Source organism: Triturus cristatus, chromosome 3_2 (assembly GCF_964204655.1).
Source record: "Triturus cristatus chromosome 3_2, aTriCri1.1, whole genome shotgun sequence".
In the NCBI taxonomy this organism is placed as follows: Eukaryota; Metazoa; Chordata; class Amphibia; order Caudata; family Salamandridae; genus Triturus; species Triturus cristatus.
Window position 1 is genome coordinate 216,944,004 of NC_140584.1, and position 15,958 is coordinate 216,959,961.

A 15,958-nucleotide genomic window follows, 5' to 3' on the forward strand; every position below is an offset into this window, starting at 1 on the left:
TGAGACAATTTGTTGAGACACAGGAAGCACTTACATCTCTTAGTCTGTGCGAAATACACATGGGCTGGATAAATGCAAGATTGGACACAAAATACCCAAGGTGCGCCTGTCCAAATAATCATGTACAAATGGTCATCATCAGATGATTGTAACAAGACACACAGGCACTGGCCATCGTGAGTATGAACAAGGAAAATCAGGTCAGGCTGTACAGTGGACACTTGTACTACATTTTACGTCAATATACATGGTGCCAGGGGACAATGGCACAGAGCACAACCTATGCTGTAGACACTGAGAGTGTCCACATTTTGTGATGACACACATGACACCTAGGAAAATATGCCCCAGGGGACAGTAGTGGCCACACAACTCCATGGTCCTGAATGGGAATGACTGCAACACACGCCACCATCCCTGCACTATGCGTATCGCACACTCATGCACATCATGTCACAGGCCACAACATAGGACATGTGTGCTGTAAGGCATGACACTTGAGAGACTAACTCCCATGTCTGGACTCAGCATCAGTGCCACCTGACATGGAACCCACAAGTCCTGAACTGGACAGGGCACAGGCAAGGTCCCAAAACCTGTTACACACCACCCCCACACATGATGCTACAGGCATAGTTCACGTGGATAAAGTGCCAGCCTACATAACCTTGTGAAGGAGTGACTACACACAGACCAGGGAACACATTGCAAGGAGGGGAAGGGAGGCAGGAGAGCACCACTATACTGTGGGTAACACGATCTGCACAGCACCTTTAAACCCTGGCAGTGTATCCATGCAACTGTGCACTTACAAATGCTGGTGACACGCAACAAACACACATGTACCTACCCCCTTCCTGCTGCTGCTTCTCCTGTAAGCACCTGTCCAAGTCTGGAAATACCACCGCCAGCACACGCTTGTGGATGTGGGTCAGACGGCGGCGCCCGCGGTTCTTATGGGTCTCAGGTGAGTCCCCCAGCAGGACCCGTGCGATCCTCCGCGTCCAGCACCGGATATCCTGCCAGCGTTTCCTCACCTGGGCCAGGCGCCGCTTGCGACCGTCCGTCCTCCTCACGGCACTGACGGCGTTCATCCAGATCTGCTTCTTGGCAGAGGCGCCTACCTGTGAGGATGAACAAGTGACACTACATCAATACACCTGGCACATGTCACAGAGACACATATTAGAACAAATTTGCTGTTTACAACAAGGCATAGTATGCATCCAACGCATTGCACCTTTGTCATAGGGACATGATCCTCTGGGGAAGGGCAAAAGCAGTACGTGCCATTGAAAGTACACAGGTGGAATGAGGGCAACGACACAATCAATGATCCAGGCTCACACTGTGCATCACAAGCTACACCAGGATTATGTGCAGCACCTCTAAGCAGTCACATGCCACAGGCCACTGACGCTACCTCAGCAGAGTACACAGACACACACAGGCACAGGACATTCACCTGCCATTGCCAAATGCAGCGACAAACCTCACTCTGCACATGTGCCACTAGACGGGGGGCTCACAGGTGTGGGGCTGGCTCTGCACGTCAGACACACAGCACTGCTCCCTGCTCACATCACATGGGCAGGGTATATCCATCCCTCATGCAGCCCGGGTGCCACACTCCACATATGCACCCACCCACATGACAGGGGACTTACACACACACCGATGTCCAGGGTACGAACACATCATGTGGACACTCTCAGCACAGGTACACAGAACTAACACACATCTGTGGGTACAGTCACCTGTCCCACTGGGCTGACCACATAATCAAATGAGGACTGTAGAGGCTACATTCCCTGGAGGACAAGACAGGCAGAATGTGGCATACACCATGCAGTGATTGTCACAGTAAACACAATGCAAGTGAGGACGGCAGACATGCACCACAGCATGCTCTGGCTGGGAGACATCAGGCATTCCCTCCCCTGGGACCCCCCGTACAGTACATAGCATGTGTGTCACACCTGGACACAATGCCAGAAGTGACAGTCTCAAAAAAGGGACACAGTCTGTGCTAGTAGACTCTGCACTCACCTGATACCCTGGTCGCCCATACAGCAGGGGGTACTGTGGGAGGATCACATCCAGCAATGCCAGGTTCTCCTCCAGGGTGAAAGGCTGTGCCCTCTCCACAGACCTTGACATGGTTCCAGGGAATCAGTAGCAGCAGCTGGGTCGTAGAATCCAAAGATGTGCAGGCAAGTGCTCCCTCATGGGACCTGGCTGCCTTATATCTGCCTTGCTGGCCTGTTTTATGCACAGGAGTACAGAGTGATTGGTCACTCACATTTGCATCCTATGTTTCCTCCAATCCCTTCAAACCTAGCACAGTCAGTGGGTTCTTATTGTGTTTTTTTCTTGAGCATGATGTCAACTCCAGAACCACATTGCAACAAAGTAGATTCATTCAAACTGACTTCTGCTGTGCACCTGCTGTAAAAAATTCAAACTTTAAACTTGGTCTCCATGACAACCAGCATGCATGTAGGCCTTTATACTTGTCCCTCATATGTCCCCTATGTAATTAGGAGTTTCACACACAGGTATGGTGCGTACGGGGCCCTAGGGCACCCCAAATGCATAGCGACGGCCCGTACAGGCGTGTGTACGGTCCGTATCACTATGGGTACGCATACGCAAGAACACCCATAGTGATACGGACCGTACACACGCCTGTACGCTCACTATCACTATGGGTATGCATACGCGAGCACACCCATAGTGATACGGACCGTACACGCGCCTGTACGCTCACTATCACTATGGGTACGCATACGCGAGCACATCCATAGTGATACGGACCGTACACGCGCCTGTACGCTCACTATCACTATGGGTACGCATACGCGAGCACACCCATAGTGATACGGACCGTACACACGCCTGTACGCTCACTATCACTATGGGTACGCATACCCGAGCACACCCATAGTGATAGTGAGCATACAGGCGTGTGTACGGTCCGTATAACTATGGGTGTGCTCGCGTATGCGTACCCATAGTGATAGTGAGCGTACAGGCGTGTGTGCGGTCCATATCACTATTAGGCCTGGGCGGTAAATTCCTTTCCGCTCGCGGAATTTGCGTAATTTCGCGTTCCGTGGAGAACGCAAAATTTCTCAAAAGTCTGCTTTCAGCAATTTCGCCAAATTTTTGCTTGTTCCGTTCTCAAAATGCGTGTTCGCGAGATATTTCTCCCCGAGCACGCAAACAGCAATTGTGAACAGGAAAAAAGCATTGCGAACAAGCAATACCGCGTGTTCGCGGAATTTCTGTGTGTTCGCGGAGATTTTTTACCGTTTCACGGAGATTTGCGTAACGCGATTACGCAAATTCCGCCCACCCCTAATCACTATGGGTACGCATACGCGAGCACACCCATAGTGATACGGACCGTACACACGCCTGTACGCTCACTATCACTATGGGTGTGCTCGCGTATGCGTACCCATAGTGATACGGACCGTACACGCGTGCGTACGCTCACTATCACTATGGGTACGCATACGGCAGCACTCTCATAGTGATAGGGAACGTACACAGGCCCTCTGAGCGAATGTACGGTGCCTTTCACACATCACAGTGGTGATAGGCAGCACACAGGAAGGAATAGAGCTGACATACTTGTCCATGGATGGACATCAAGGCATTGTCTGGGCAGTACTACATGTGTGGGGCACAGGTGTGAAAGGCTGTGATGTGGCACATTACTCCTGAGTCGATAAGGCAACAGATGTATGATGAGATGTGTACAGATGTTATGTGTGACGGTGCAATGTGTGCCAGGCATGCCCTTAACTCCTTTGACAAGTGTGCATGTCGTACTGCACACTTGGGATGAGCGTCACTGGCATGGCACAGTCAACAACACACGCAAGTGTCCCCTGATGCCCACTACAGGGGTTACCACACCAGACATGTGACTACCCACGGTGCACGATGTGTCTATGTCATGTATGTGTGGTGTGTTCCCATTAGCTTGATGTTGGTGCTCACTCAAAGGCATCAGCTGTTGCAGCAACCAACATGTGTCTGTGTGTAGATGGACATGGCACACTGTTACGCACACCAGGCCACATGTGGTATCGGATGTGAGGTGCGTATGTATGCATGGGACATGGAGTAGCGTAACAAGGACATGTCTGCATCCTCTCAATGTATGTGTGGTGAGTCATTACATGTACACCTTATTGGCAAGGTGTGTGGGCTGTCCTAGTGTAATGTCATGTGACCTGTGGCTCTAGTGTTCCGCTACCTGTCTCTGAAATCGACATCCTACTTCTGCTGATGTGTTGATGTATGTCACTCCTGTGTTGCGTCTGGCTGTTCACTTACACTGGGACACAGCTAATCCCATGCCATGGCATGTGGAGGTTCACAATCTCCGTGTGTAGCTGGGTCTTGGTAGGAGTGTCACCTGGCAGCCATACGTGTCCAGGGCATGTGGCACATACATGACTCCGTATTGACAGATTAACATGTGCTCAGTACAAATCAATTGTTGTTGTAGGGCACTCACTCTTCCTTGTCACTTCCAAATTACTGCAGAGCGCCGCCTCTTCCCCGACCAATTCCGGACTTGGCTGACATGCGGGAGAATGACTGTATACGGTGCTACCGCTTCCCCCAACCGTTGATTGAGGAGTTGACGGCAAGGCTGGCACCACACCTGCAACCGCTGCACAGGTATCCTACGGCACTGACACCCAAGCTGAAGGTAATGGCAGCCCTACATTTTCTTGCCACGGGTACCTTTCAATATACCATAGCTCATGTTGGTGGCATGTCCCAGAGCATGTTCTGCCTTGTGCTGCATGATTTCTTAGAGGCCATGTTGATTCACCTGGATGACTTCATCCATTTCCCAACTCCTGAACTGTTGACTGGGGTCAAGCATGGATTCTATGCCCTGGGAGGGATGCCCCATGTCATTGGGTCCATAGATGGGACACATGTGGCTTTGGTACCACCACAGGCACAGGACGTTGCGTACAGGAATCGCAAACACTACCACTCCATCAATGCCCTTGTGGTGTGTCTGTCCAACATGGGGATTTCACATGTCTGTGCTCGTTTTCCAGGATCAGCACACGATGCCTACATCATGAGGCGTAGCAGGGTGCCTGAAATGATGACGCAGCTGCGCAACGAACGAGCATGTGTTGTTGGTGGGTACACTCTGTCTGTCCTGTATTTTGCGTAGACTTGCAGCACGACCGCTTCTCCTGTCCTACTTATGTCCATGTGGTTTCCATGTAGGGGACGCTGGCTATCCCAACATGCCATGGCTGATCACACCTCTCGGTAACCCCATCACGCCGGCACAGCTCTGCTACAACACCGCCCATGGCCGGACAAGGCGAGTGATAGAGAGGACATTTGGCCTCCTGCAGATCCGATTCAGATGCCTCCACAAGACTGGCGGCGCCCTCCCATATGCCCCGGCGAAGGTCTGCAAAATCTTCATGGTCTGCTGCATGCTGCACAACATGGCAGTTGAGAAAGCTGTGCCACTCATCCTGGATCAAGATGATCAGGACCATCCACCCGTGGAGGACGAAGGGCTTGGCATTGGGGCTAGTGATGTGGAGGATGTGGTTCCGCAAGAGGACATCCGGAGTCGGCTCATACGCGACTTCTTTGCTTAGTGGTGAGTACCAGTGTCTGTGTGTGCACGCATTGGTCCCCGTGTGGCATGTGTTGCGATGTGTGTGTCCATCTGCATGTATGCCACGTGAGTCAGAGGTGTGTGTGGATGTGTCACTGGAGTGATGGTGCCAGTGATGAGTGTATTTCCCCAGTCATAATTGTGACCTAGCATGTTGTCACCCTTACATGTGTCGAGAACATGCACATGCAAATGGCTGTGCTTTTTGTGGCTGACTTCTTGTGTGTCTCTCATCCCCAGGTACTTGCGCATGCCGTCTGCTGGTTGCATTGTTGTGGCACTGCTATTCCTCATGGACACGTCATCGTGTGCTGACTCAGCGTTACACGCACGGGCAAGTTTGGAAGTCTCCTTAGGGTAAGGGATGCATCAGGGGTGTATTGGGTGTGGCTGTTGTTTCCAATGTGTGCACACTGCCCCTGTCGATGTTTGGTTCCTCTGCAGACATGTCGCATCACCATGGGACACATGACATGTAGCTGGGCACACCTGAATAGTTGGTCAGACTTGTTGACAGTCATCTGTGATGGGATAGTGGATTGTGATGATGGCATCAATGTGTGTAACACTGCCCTCGGACACATACGGTTTGCATTGGCTTGACATGGTGTGGGACTTCCACATCAGAGGATCAATGGTGTATGGCAGCCTCTCCGTGAGCAGCAGGGGGTGTTTAGCTGTTAGCCGACACTTGTGTGCCAGTTCCATGGCTATCACGCATTTGTGCTGCAGAAGGGGGGTTCCAGTGTTGGACCCACATGTTACTCCACATGTCCTGTTTATGTGTACTCCGAGTTGCCTCTGCATTCCCGAATACATGAATAATAAAGGTGTCCCTATGCCTCCAAGGTGCCTATTCTCAGTCAATGCTGGTGTGTTGCCACGGTGCATACGGCATGTCTGGCATGGTTTTCCGTGATAGTGGCTATGTGTCTATGTGTCGAGTAGCAAGATGCAAGCTGTTTGTGTGGGATTAGACTGTGTATTGTGCATGATGTCCATGACTATGTGGGTATTGTGACATGTGCCATCCCCATGCATCCAACGTTGGCCAGGCCACCATTCTCTGCATCCACCTGACTCAAGCTTGCAGGACATGGTTCTGCCACCTGTCCACACATACCTGGGTGCCCCCAGGACACTCCACATGATCCCTGACCTCTGCGCATGGCTGTCGCTGTACTCAATATGTCTGTCGGCATGGTTGTGCGGCCACCCCCTCAGCTGGTTGGGCCCATCACGGGTGTGTATGGTGCTCCATGTCTGTCTTGCCTAATACATTGTGACCCATGTGTGTCCTGTGCCAGACTCAGGCCCCAGGGTGTGGATGGATGAAATCATATGAGAACTCAGGCATGGTTAGACTTAACAAGACACATGTAAGGTAATAATGCAAAATGTAGGCATCATCTCTTCATCGTGTAACTTTTTATTTTTGTTGGGGTACGTGGGGGGGGTATGACATGAGGGGCTTTCCGGGTGTGTGGAATCCAAAGTTCACTAGGGGAGTTGGTGTCCTTGCCATTGGAAATCCTCAGAGTCCATGCCACAGTCTTTGTCAACATTGGTCAGACAGTGACCAGCAAGTCCATGTGGCAGAGAATATCTTTTGCTGATGTGCTGCTGTTGGTCCAGTGGGCCAGGTGCCAGGACAGGTGTCCTGGGAGATGGTGCTGTTGCACCGACCCTCACGGTCTTTTCCGTGGACGACCCGCCCTCCTGCGGGAACCCTCAGAAGCAGGCCGTGACGATGTTTGGGATGCTCCATCGGATGTCTCCTCCTCCTCCTGATCCCTCCCTGTGGGTGGTGATGTTCTACGCCTGGTGGCACAGGGAGGGTTGCCCATGTTGTCGGCTATCCGACGGAGTGTACTGTGAATTCCTGTGAACACCGTCACGAGCTCAGCCTGTCTGTCCTCCATCCGCCCTTGGTGTCGCAGTAGACAGGCATGTTGCTCCGCATGTTGCTGGGCCTGCTGGGTCTTGATCTCCTTGAGGATGGACACAACCTGGGCCATGCCCGTGGTGTCCTGCCGGTATGTGTCCAGGATGTTTCTGACATGAGAATATACTGGTTCCGCAGCCATCTGGTCAGGCTCGCGCCTCCGCCGTCCTCCACTCCCACCACCCCTGCCCACTTGCACCTGGCTCGCCCTTGTGGGCACATCGGGTCTCCGGGGACCCCTGAGGGGTGGCATTAGCGTTGTCGCCTGCCTCCTCCTGGGTCCCCGATACACCGTGTCCCTCCTGGTGAGCCTGGCTGCATTGTGGTGGTGGGGCAGGGATCCTGGGTGTCTCCTGGGATGTGGCAGGAGTGGGGGTGGTGGTTGGCCCAGTTGTACCTGACGCAGGTGCTGCAGGTGGTTGGACACCAGAGGGGCCAGGTTGGTCGGGGTCGTCCACAGAGTGGTGAGAGTCGTCGCTGCCGGTGGGATCGGCATCCCGCAGAGCCGGGTCCTGTGAGTCTTCCCCCCCAGTGTTGGGGGTGATCCACGACGTTAACCTGTGTGTGAGGGAGACAATGTTATTTATGTTCCATGCAACATCCATGTTTCATTCGTTTCAAAGTTGGCACATTTCCTCTGGGAATTTGGATATGTCTTGCATTCCACTCACGGTGCACTTGTGCATGGGTATGTCCCTTGGCCACAGCTTTTGAGACTTTACCTATGTGTGGCACAGTCTTACTTGCTGCGTCAATTGTGACTGCAGTCAGCAGTGGAGTGAGCAGGTGTGGCGAGCCATGCATTGGCGCCTTCCGTGTTGCACTGTACGTGGGCACATGGAGTTGTTCCACACACTTATATAATGCAGGTAGCTGGCGTTGTGCTGGTGCACAGGTTGAGACATGGCCCTGTGTTTTGCCATGGAGAAGAGAGGGGGATTCAGGCACTGGCCACCCTTGTCTACATGCACGCAGTCCACCTGCTGACGAGCAGACATTCCCACACCCCACAAGGCTGAATTGGTCTCCCTGTGTGTCCCTTTCTCACTCCCTCTCTGTCCCACTCTCCCTCCCTCCCTGTGTCAGCCTCCTCCCTCTGTCCGTCTCCCTGTGTCTCCCTCCCTCTCTCTCCCCCTCTCCCTCCCTCTGTGTGTCACCCTCTGTCACCTCAGCCCAGCTTCCTAGGCACACACTTTTAGCAGATCTTTGAATGGCCCTTGGCTTGTTGATGTGAGTTTGTTTCTGATCTCCAGGCACCCATTGGGTGTAGTGTCTGTGTCTGCGCTGCTGCTGTGGTGGTGTGTGATGCCCCTCTTTCACAGTGTTGGCTGTTCATTAGCTGCTGTCATGTGCAACAACGTGCCTTCACCCCCATGTCTTAATGCAAGGCGTCCGCCATTTGCTGACAAGTCTTTCCTGTGTGGGAACACACTGTTTGTCTGGCTGTGACCTAGGCCATATGGGCAGAGGGCATTGTTGTCTGCTTCTGAGTTGCACTATGTGATTTTTGGGGCCCACACTCCCGCCATCCGGCTTACTGTTTCTTGTGTTGGTGTTTTCTGTGGCCTGTGACTTGGCATTGTCCAGCTGGGTGCATGGGGCATGGTGGTGCTAGTGGCATGTGTGTGTTCATGGAGTGTGGTTTTGTCCTGCGATAGCTTGGGGTGGTTTCGTGACTGATTGTGAGTTTGGTTGTGGATGACGTTCCCTCCATGTGAGGTGAGTTGTTTGTGTACTCCCCCGGGTCTCGGAGTCCTTCTAATCCGTCCACTGCCACCACCGGCAGTATGGCCATCACCCTCTCCTCCCATGGATGGTATTGTACGGGTCTGCGGGGCGGCCCTCCTCCAGTGATGTTGGCCTGGTTGTGGTCGTCGGTCATTTTGGCTCGGACCCTCCTCCACAGATCGTACCACCTGGCTTGGCATTCATGCCTGGTCATTCTGGTGGACGCAACAGCATTCACAGCATCGACAATCCTCTGCCACATGGCTGTTTTTTCGGAAATGCTGGTCTGTCTGACCAATGTTCCAAAGAGGTGTGGCTCGACCCTGAGGATTTCGTCGACAAGGACCTCCAACTCTTGGCTAGTGAACTTTGGATTCTTGTTAGTGGGCATGGTGAGGGGTGTGGGTGTGGATGGTTGTGGGTGTGGATGGTTGTGGGTGTGTGGGTGTGGTTGTGCAGGTGTGTGTGTGAATGTGATGAGGGGGTGTTTGTGAAGGTGTGTGTGTGAAGGTGTGCAAGTGTAAGGTGTAGTAAAGGTTCAAGTATGGTGCTGTAGGTTGTCTGTGGGGTCTGGCAGCAGTGAGTCTGTTGCAAAGGCTCATGGTTTGTGTCTGTGGGCCCTTTTTATTGGTCCATTGGTGGGTGTGGCTGTGTTTGAACTTTGGGTTGGTGTGTTATAAGGAGTGGTTGTGTTTTGGGCCTCTGTTTGGGATTTTGGCAGTTGCAGGTCAGTGAATGTGTTGTGTTTGTGCTTGTTGGACATGTTTTGTGGCTTTGTGCCATTCGAATAGTGTATTCTTGTGTTGTTGTGCTTTGTCCTGGTTGTGTACGTGCGTTTTTAGCGTGTGTACGGTGTGTACTTCGGCAATTTTGTTGTACAGTGCTGTCCTTGTGTCTGGCTTGGTACGACTCGTACATGCGCGATGTTGTGTGAAGGTGCTGGTGTTGGGGCCTGGGGTGCGCTCCGTACTTAGAATGTTGGGGTGGGGGTACGCTCCATACATACGCGGGTGAGAGTACGGGTAGTACATACACGGTTGGGGTGGGGCTACGCTCCATACATACGCAGGTGAAGGTACGGGTCGTACATACACGGTTGGGGTGGGGGTACGGTCCGTACATCCACGGTTGGGGTGGGGGTACGCTCCATGCATACGCGGGTGAGGGTACGGGTCGTACATACACGGTTGGGGTGGGGGTACGGTCCGTACATCCACGGTTGGGGTGGGGGTACGCTCCATACGTACGCGGGTGAGGGTACGGGTCATACATACACGGTTGGGGTGGGGCTACGCTCCATACATACGCGGGTGGGGGTACGGACCGTACGTACGGGGGTGTACATACACGGGTGGGGGTACGTCTCGTACATACACGGGTGGGGATTCGACTCGTACATAGGAGGGCTGGGGGGGGTGTTGGGCGCGTATGCGGGCACATGTCTCCATGGTTGCTATGGGAGTTCGGTGCGGACGGTGTTTTTTCCATCCGGTTGTAACATCGGACGCACAGGATGGATCGCACTAGCGCGGTCGGACTTCACTTTTCACATTTGTACGGTAAATCGTCCGAGGATGTGTCGGACACATTTTCCGACCCGAGGACGTGTGGGGAATTATTCCCAATGCGATTCGTATGGACTTTTTCCCATGCGAATCGTACTTGGCAGTTTGTACGGCACTTGTACGATTCGTACGGTAAAAAGACCGGATACGAGTCGTACGGGGAATTTTTTTACAGGATCGTAATCGGCACCTATATCTACATCTACAGCTGCTTTTCAGGCCATGATTTCCAGTGCTGTGTCAGCAGACCTGAAGAACCTGTGACAACGAGGTCATTATTTTCCCCTGACACATATGACGACCAGCATCCTGTGCCAAGAGGGAAATATATACAAGGAGCACAATTACTCCTTATACAAGTAAAGGGAGTCTTACAATTTCAAGTTACTTCACAATACGATAAATGAACTTCCATTTCATAATGTCATACAAAACCTTTGTGTTGCAGGAATTGAAGGATATGGACAAATTGACCCTCAGTTCTATAAAGTTTAGCCTGTTAATCCTCTATGGCTTCAAGCAAAACTGTTTTCACAGACTCTGCAGGAAACAAGTTGGAGAGATCGCTAAAAATTTCCTGTAAAGCATCTAATTTTGCAATGAGGACTGGAATATATGTGGCATGTGCTGCCCAATTGTTTTTAAAGAATTTCCAGTCTTTATTCAACAGTCTGGAAGCCTACCTCCATTTTGGGCCACATGGAATGGTTGACCTACTTCTTGTCACCTATAATCATTCTGATCCTTTGCTCCATCTGTTGGGGCATTAGTAGCAAGTGGAGGGATTCTTTTGATGAAACTTTGGAATCTAGATATTGATGAAGAGCTCTAGCATATCATCTACTTTGGTCCAAATGTTTTTGAATCGAAATCCAATGAATGTTTTAAAAAATCAGCTAAGGAGGATGATTATTCAAACTTGTTCAGCCACATGTTCGAAACAATCCTTTTGTCTAGAGATGCTGAAGCTAAGAAATCCTGGTGGATGTCTCCCCTTTCGAGGCAGGGTTTGGATATTGCACATGCTAAAACATTGGGGAAGATTTATGTTAGACTTGCGCCACTTTTACGCCGCCGTTGCGTCACTTTTGTGACGCATCGGCGGCGTAAACCCTGCGCCACGTTGCGCCCTATTTACATTGTGACGCATCTATTGAGATGCGTCACGGTGTAAAGCCCTGCGCCACATTAAACCTGCGTCAGGTTTAATGTATGCAGGGTGGCCGTTCCATCGGAAAAAGCCTCGGAAAAGTGACGCAGTGAAATCTACAAGATTTCACTCAGTCACTTTTCCGACGCTGCTGCGTCAAAACCTTGCGCCTGCTTGAAGCAGGCATAAGGCATGACGCAGCATGTTAGGTATGGGCAGCCCCTAAACATTGCTGGAGTTGCGTCGTGCTTGCGACATGACTCCAGCAATGCGCCACCCTTACGCCATCAGATGCGTCACGCATCTGTTTATCCTTGCACCACGATGCACTGCATTGTAAATGCGGCGCATCTGTGGTGGTGCAAGGGTAAACTTATGTGACGCATCTTTCCTGGCGCATCCCTGCTGATTTGCAGGGATGCGCCAGGAAACATAAATCTGCCCCATTGTGTCTCCACTCTCCATCCCACCCATAAACAGCCCTCAAAAGCATGACTATCACTGCCCTAAGGTGGGAGGAAGTATAAACGTTTTCTTAAGAAAATGGAAAGAAACAATACAAACTAAATGGCTATTGTCCATTATCCAAGATGGCTATCTTATAAAATGCAAGGTACTTGCCCTGAACCACTGCTCTCTCCAAGCAGAAATCAAGAAGATCTCTCTTCTTTAAGATATGAAATACTTACTACACACATATGCAATAATTCCTGTCCCTCATTCTCAGAGACATTTTGGAACTTATTCTATCCTATTTCTGGCACCAAACGTGGATGGGAGGGTGCATCCATTCTATAACTACAGACAATATACAGTTAGGTCCTCTATACTCTGTTCAAGATGGTGATTTTACAATCTGTGATACCTTGATGGTGCCCTGTGATTGTCATCAGCCAAAACATCTACTGCCTCAAATTGTGGCTTAAAAAAAAACCAAATGAAAATATAGTTCTGAAAGGAATCTCAATAGCTACAGTGGTGGCTGGATCAAAAAAATCTACAGAAAGCAGTTCTGTAGACTTTCCCAAAGTATCATATTGAATAAAGATGCAAGTTATTAGGGATGGGGGGGCAACATTGAGCAGATTAGAATTGAATGGCAGTTGGTCTCAATCCGAAAATCTGCAATCATCAAATTGGAATGAGTTTTTAATGATTCTAAAATCTCTACTGTGGTTATCTTTTAAAGTGGTAGGAAATCTGTGATTTCACGGACATACAATCAGGTAGCTCACAGGTATGTAGTTTTTCAGGGGGATATGACAAACAAGCCCTTAGTGCAAAAAGGCACAGTGATATTGAAAGCTGCTTTTGATCCTTATTGACTGTGGTTCTTAGCTGTCATGCTAATGGCAGTAGTGCCTCATTTTTGCCTTCTCCTATCCCCATCTCCTCTCAGAGGTAGGATAATATACCAAGAATTAAGTTGCAAAATAAAAGTGTGCAAAACATTATGGAATGTGTTTATATTCTTAGTGCCTGCAAAAAATAAGACCTACATTATATCCTCAAATAATTAGAACTAGTATGAAGAAGATGGACAATGGAGTAATGACCCTATTACTTGCCGGTAATCTTCATTCTCACAAGTTCTAATATTCCTAGTCCCAGTGCTTGAACTGTATTACTTTTAGCCCTTAAATTCTCCTATTGTGCTTGGTATTTGAAGGTCAGCCATGGAAAGGAGGAGAAAGAATGTGGGTACGGGTTGGAGCTTGTGCATAAAAAAAAAAAACAATCAGTGAAAATCTTGTTTTCTTTCTCCAAAGCATCCATTAAACAGTGTCTGCCTTGGGGGTAAAGGCCACCCCATGAGGTTAGGACTGTGATGAAAAAGACTAGGACTCAGGGCAATGAATATTACTGGTAGGTAGCAGCACCATTACTCTACTAGAGCACAATTGAATTTAACACTGAATTCATGTCACACCAACAAACATACTACATCAAATGTTTACTTGAGCCTTTGTGGTTTCCTATATAAAGGAAACAAGAAATCAAGTAGCCCCTGTTTACAAATATCACACCAATAAGGAACATGCCATAGCATTATTTTTCTTGTATCAGATAGCTAAATATTTGCCTTATGAAACAGAGAGAATAAAATGTGAGAAACTCTAAAAATATAAGTGGCTTGAACAAAATATACAAGCTCTGTTCTAAAAGTTATTTTAATCTTCATTTCAGAGAAGAGAATTACCAGGCAAGGTGAGAAGAAAAGAAGGAGGCAACTCTCATAAAGTTGAACTTTTCATTAATTTGTCAGATGGCAACCACCATGGCAAGTTCGCTGCGAAGCTTATTATCAGATGAAGTCCATTATGCTAAATCATTCCAAGTGTTCTTTGACAAATCAACAGAGCAAGAGTGCATGCAGGAATTTATTTCAAAGGATTTGCTAAGCATAATTTCAGGGTAAGTTATTCTGTCTATTCATTATATATTGCTGCCACTGGGTATTTATAGTTAGGAAAGCATTTCCATGGGAAATGCCTTTTGCATTTTGTTAATAACTTTAGTGCCATCTGATGAATCTCCACAAAACTTTCTAAAACTTCTTGATCCAGTTTTTGTGTGGAAAGTTTCATGGTGATCCATCAAGCAGGGGCTGAGAAAAAAAGGTGGCCTCAAAATGCAAAATCCTCATGCATTTTCCATAGACTTCCTTAGCAAGCACTAACACAAATACTGCTGAACTGAATTACACCAAATTTTGGAGGTTGCTTGACATTGGCTCAAAGAGTGCGCTTGTTCTGATTTTTTATAAATCTGCTCAGTTGTTTTTGAGAAATTTAAGGTTACAAAACATTTGTATATCTTGAAAGTTGGATTTTCTGGACTCTTGAAAAAGTCCAGCAGGAGTGCAAATTCAAAAATCGAACCATATGATTGAACGAGAGGCCTTGTTTTCCCATCAGGAATCTTGAGATGTTCCTGCGAGTCCCACAGGAGTGAGACCTCTCATTGACTGGCTGTAGGAGGTTTTGAAATGAAATGGCTACCTTTGCACTTGAGCACAAAGCTTCAGGAAAGATTGAAACAGAGAAGAAGGAGAAATATTTGAAGCACAAGCAGTGTGAGATATCTCATTTGGCGCAGAACTGTGGGGTCATATTAATGTTGACCAGCTGAAAGTGACCGAGATCAGATTTGTGAGGTATTTTCTGAAATTGCCTCAAAGTACTCCTATCATCCTTTTAGAGTAGACCTAAACTTAAAATTGTTCTGCAAACGGATCTGAGCTGTTCTATATCTAAAACAGCATAGGGATTGCCTGAATGATATCTTAAACTCACTGACAGCGTTGAAATCACCTTGGCTCTAGTTTGTCAAGATATTCCTTGAAGATTTGGAGCTAAGTGAAATGTGGTTTGACATGAGAAGTATCAATCTGTCTTCAAGTAAGCTCATGAATTTGCTCCACTGGTAATGTGAATGGGGAAAATTGCACTGCTGTCCCAATTTAGGGAGATTAACCCTGCAGTTCTTGCAATTCAAACCTGCTCCCAGTTTTGAAGTTTTTTCTATCACATTAATCTCCCTTTCTAAGGTAATTTTTTGTTCAGTTTGGATTGGGTACATTGCCACTTGCCAAGACAAATGGAAGCGCTACCCCCATGGGCAAGCCATTTGCTGGGCATGTGGTGTTGCTCCCAAAACTGAGGCCCATTGTCTTTTCTTTTGCAAGAAGTATAAAAGACAAAAGAAATTTTGGATCCAACACCTTTTTAGGCAACTGGGAGATAGATAATACAAAATGGCCCTGATGATCTGCAATTTGAATACCAGCCTCTGCGTCCTATTCGCTGCTGCAAAATTCTTGAAAGCAGTTTGGCCTCTAAGAAGGTGAAAATCAACACATGAAATCAAAGTGTTGTGTCAAATAT

General features: G+C 48.9%; 1 protein-coding gene across 2 annotated transcripts in view; it reads left to right on the forward strand.

Moving 5' to 3' along the window:
- The window catches only part of LOC146857043 (histamine N-methyltransferase A-like), a 300,289-nt gene that overhangs the window by 49,929 nt on the left and 234,402 nt on the right, over positions 1–15,958 (forward strand). For both annotated transcript variants that reach the window (XM_085647536.1, XM_085647537.1), the window contains one exon: positions 14,259–14,486. In XM_085647536.1, the coding sequence (XP_085503662.1) occupies positions 14,338–14,486 (149 nt within the window). In that variant the 5' untranslated portion in view covers positions 14,259–14,337. The remainder of the gene's footprint in view (positions 1–14,258; positions 14,487–15,958) is intronic.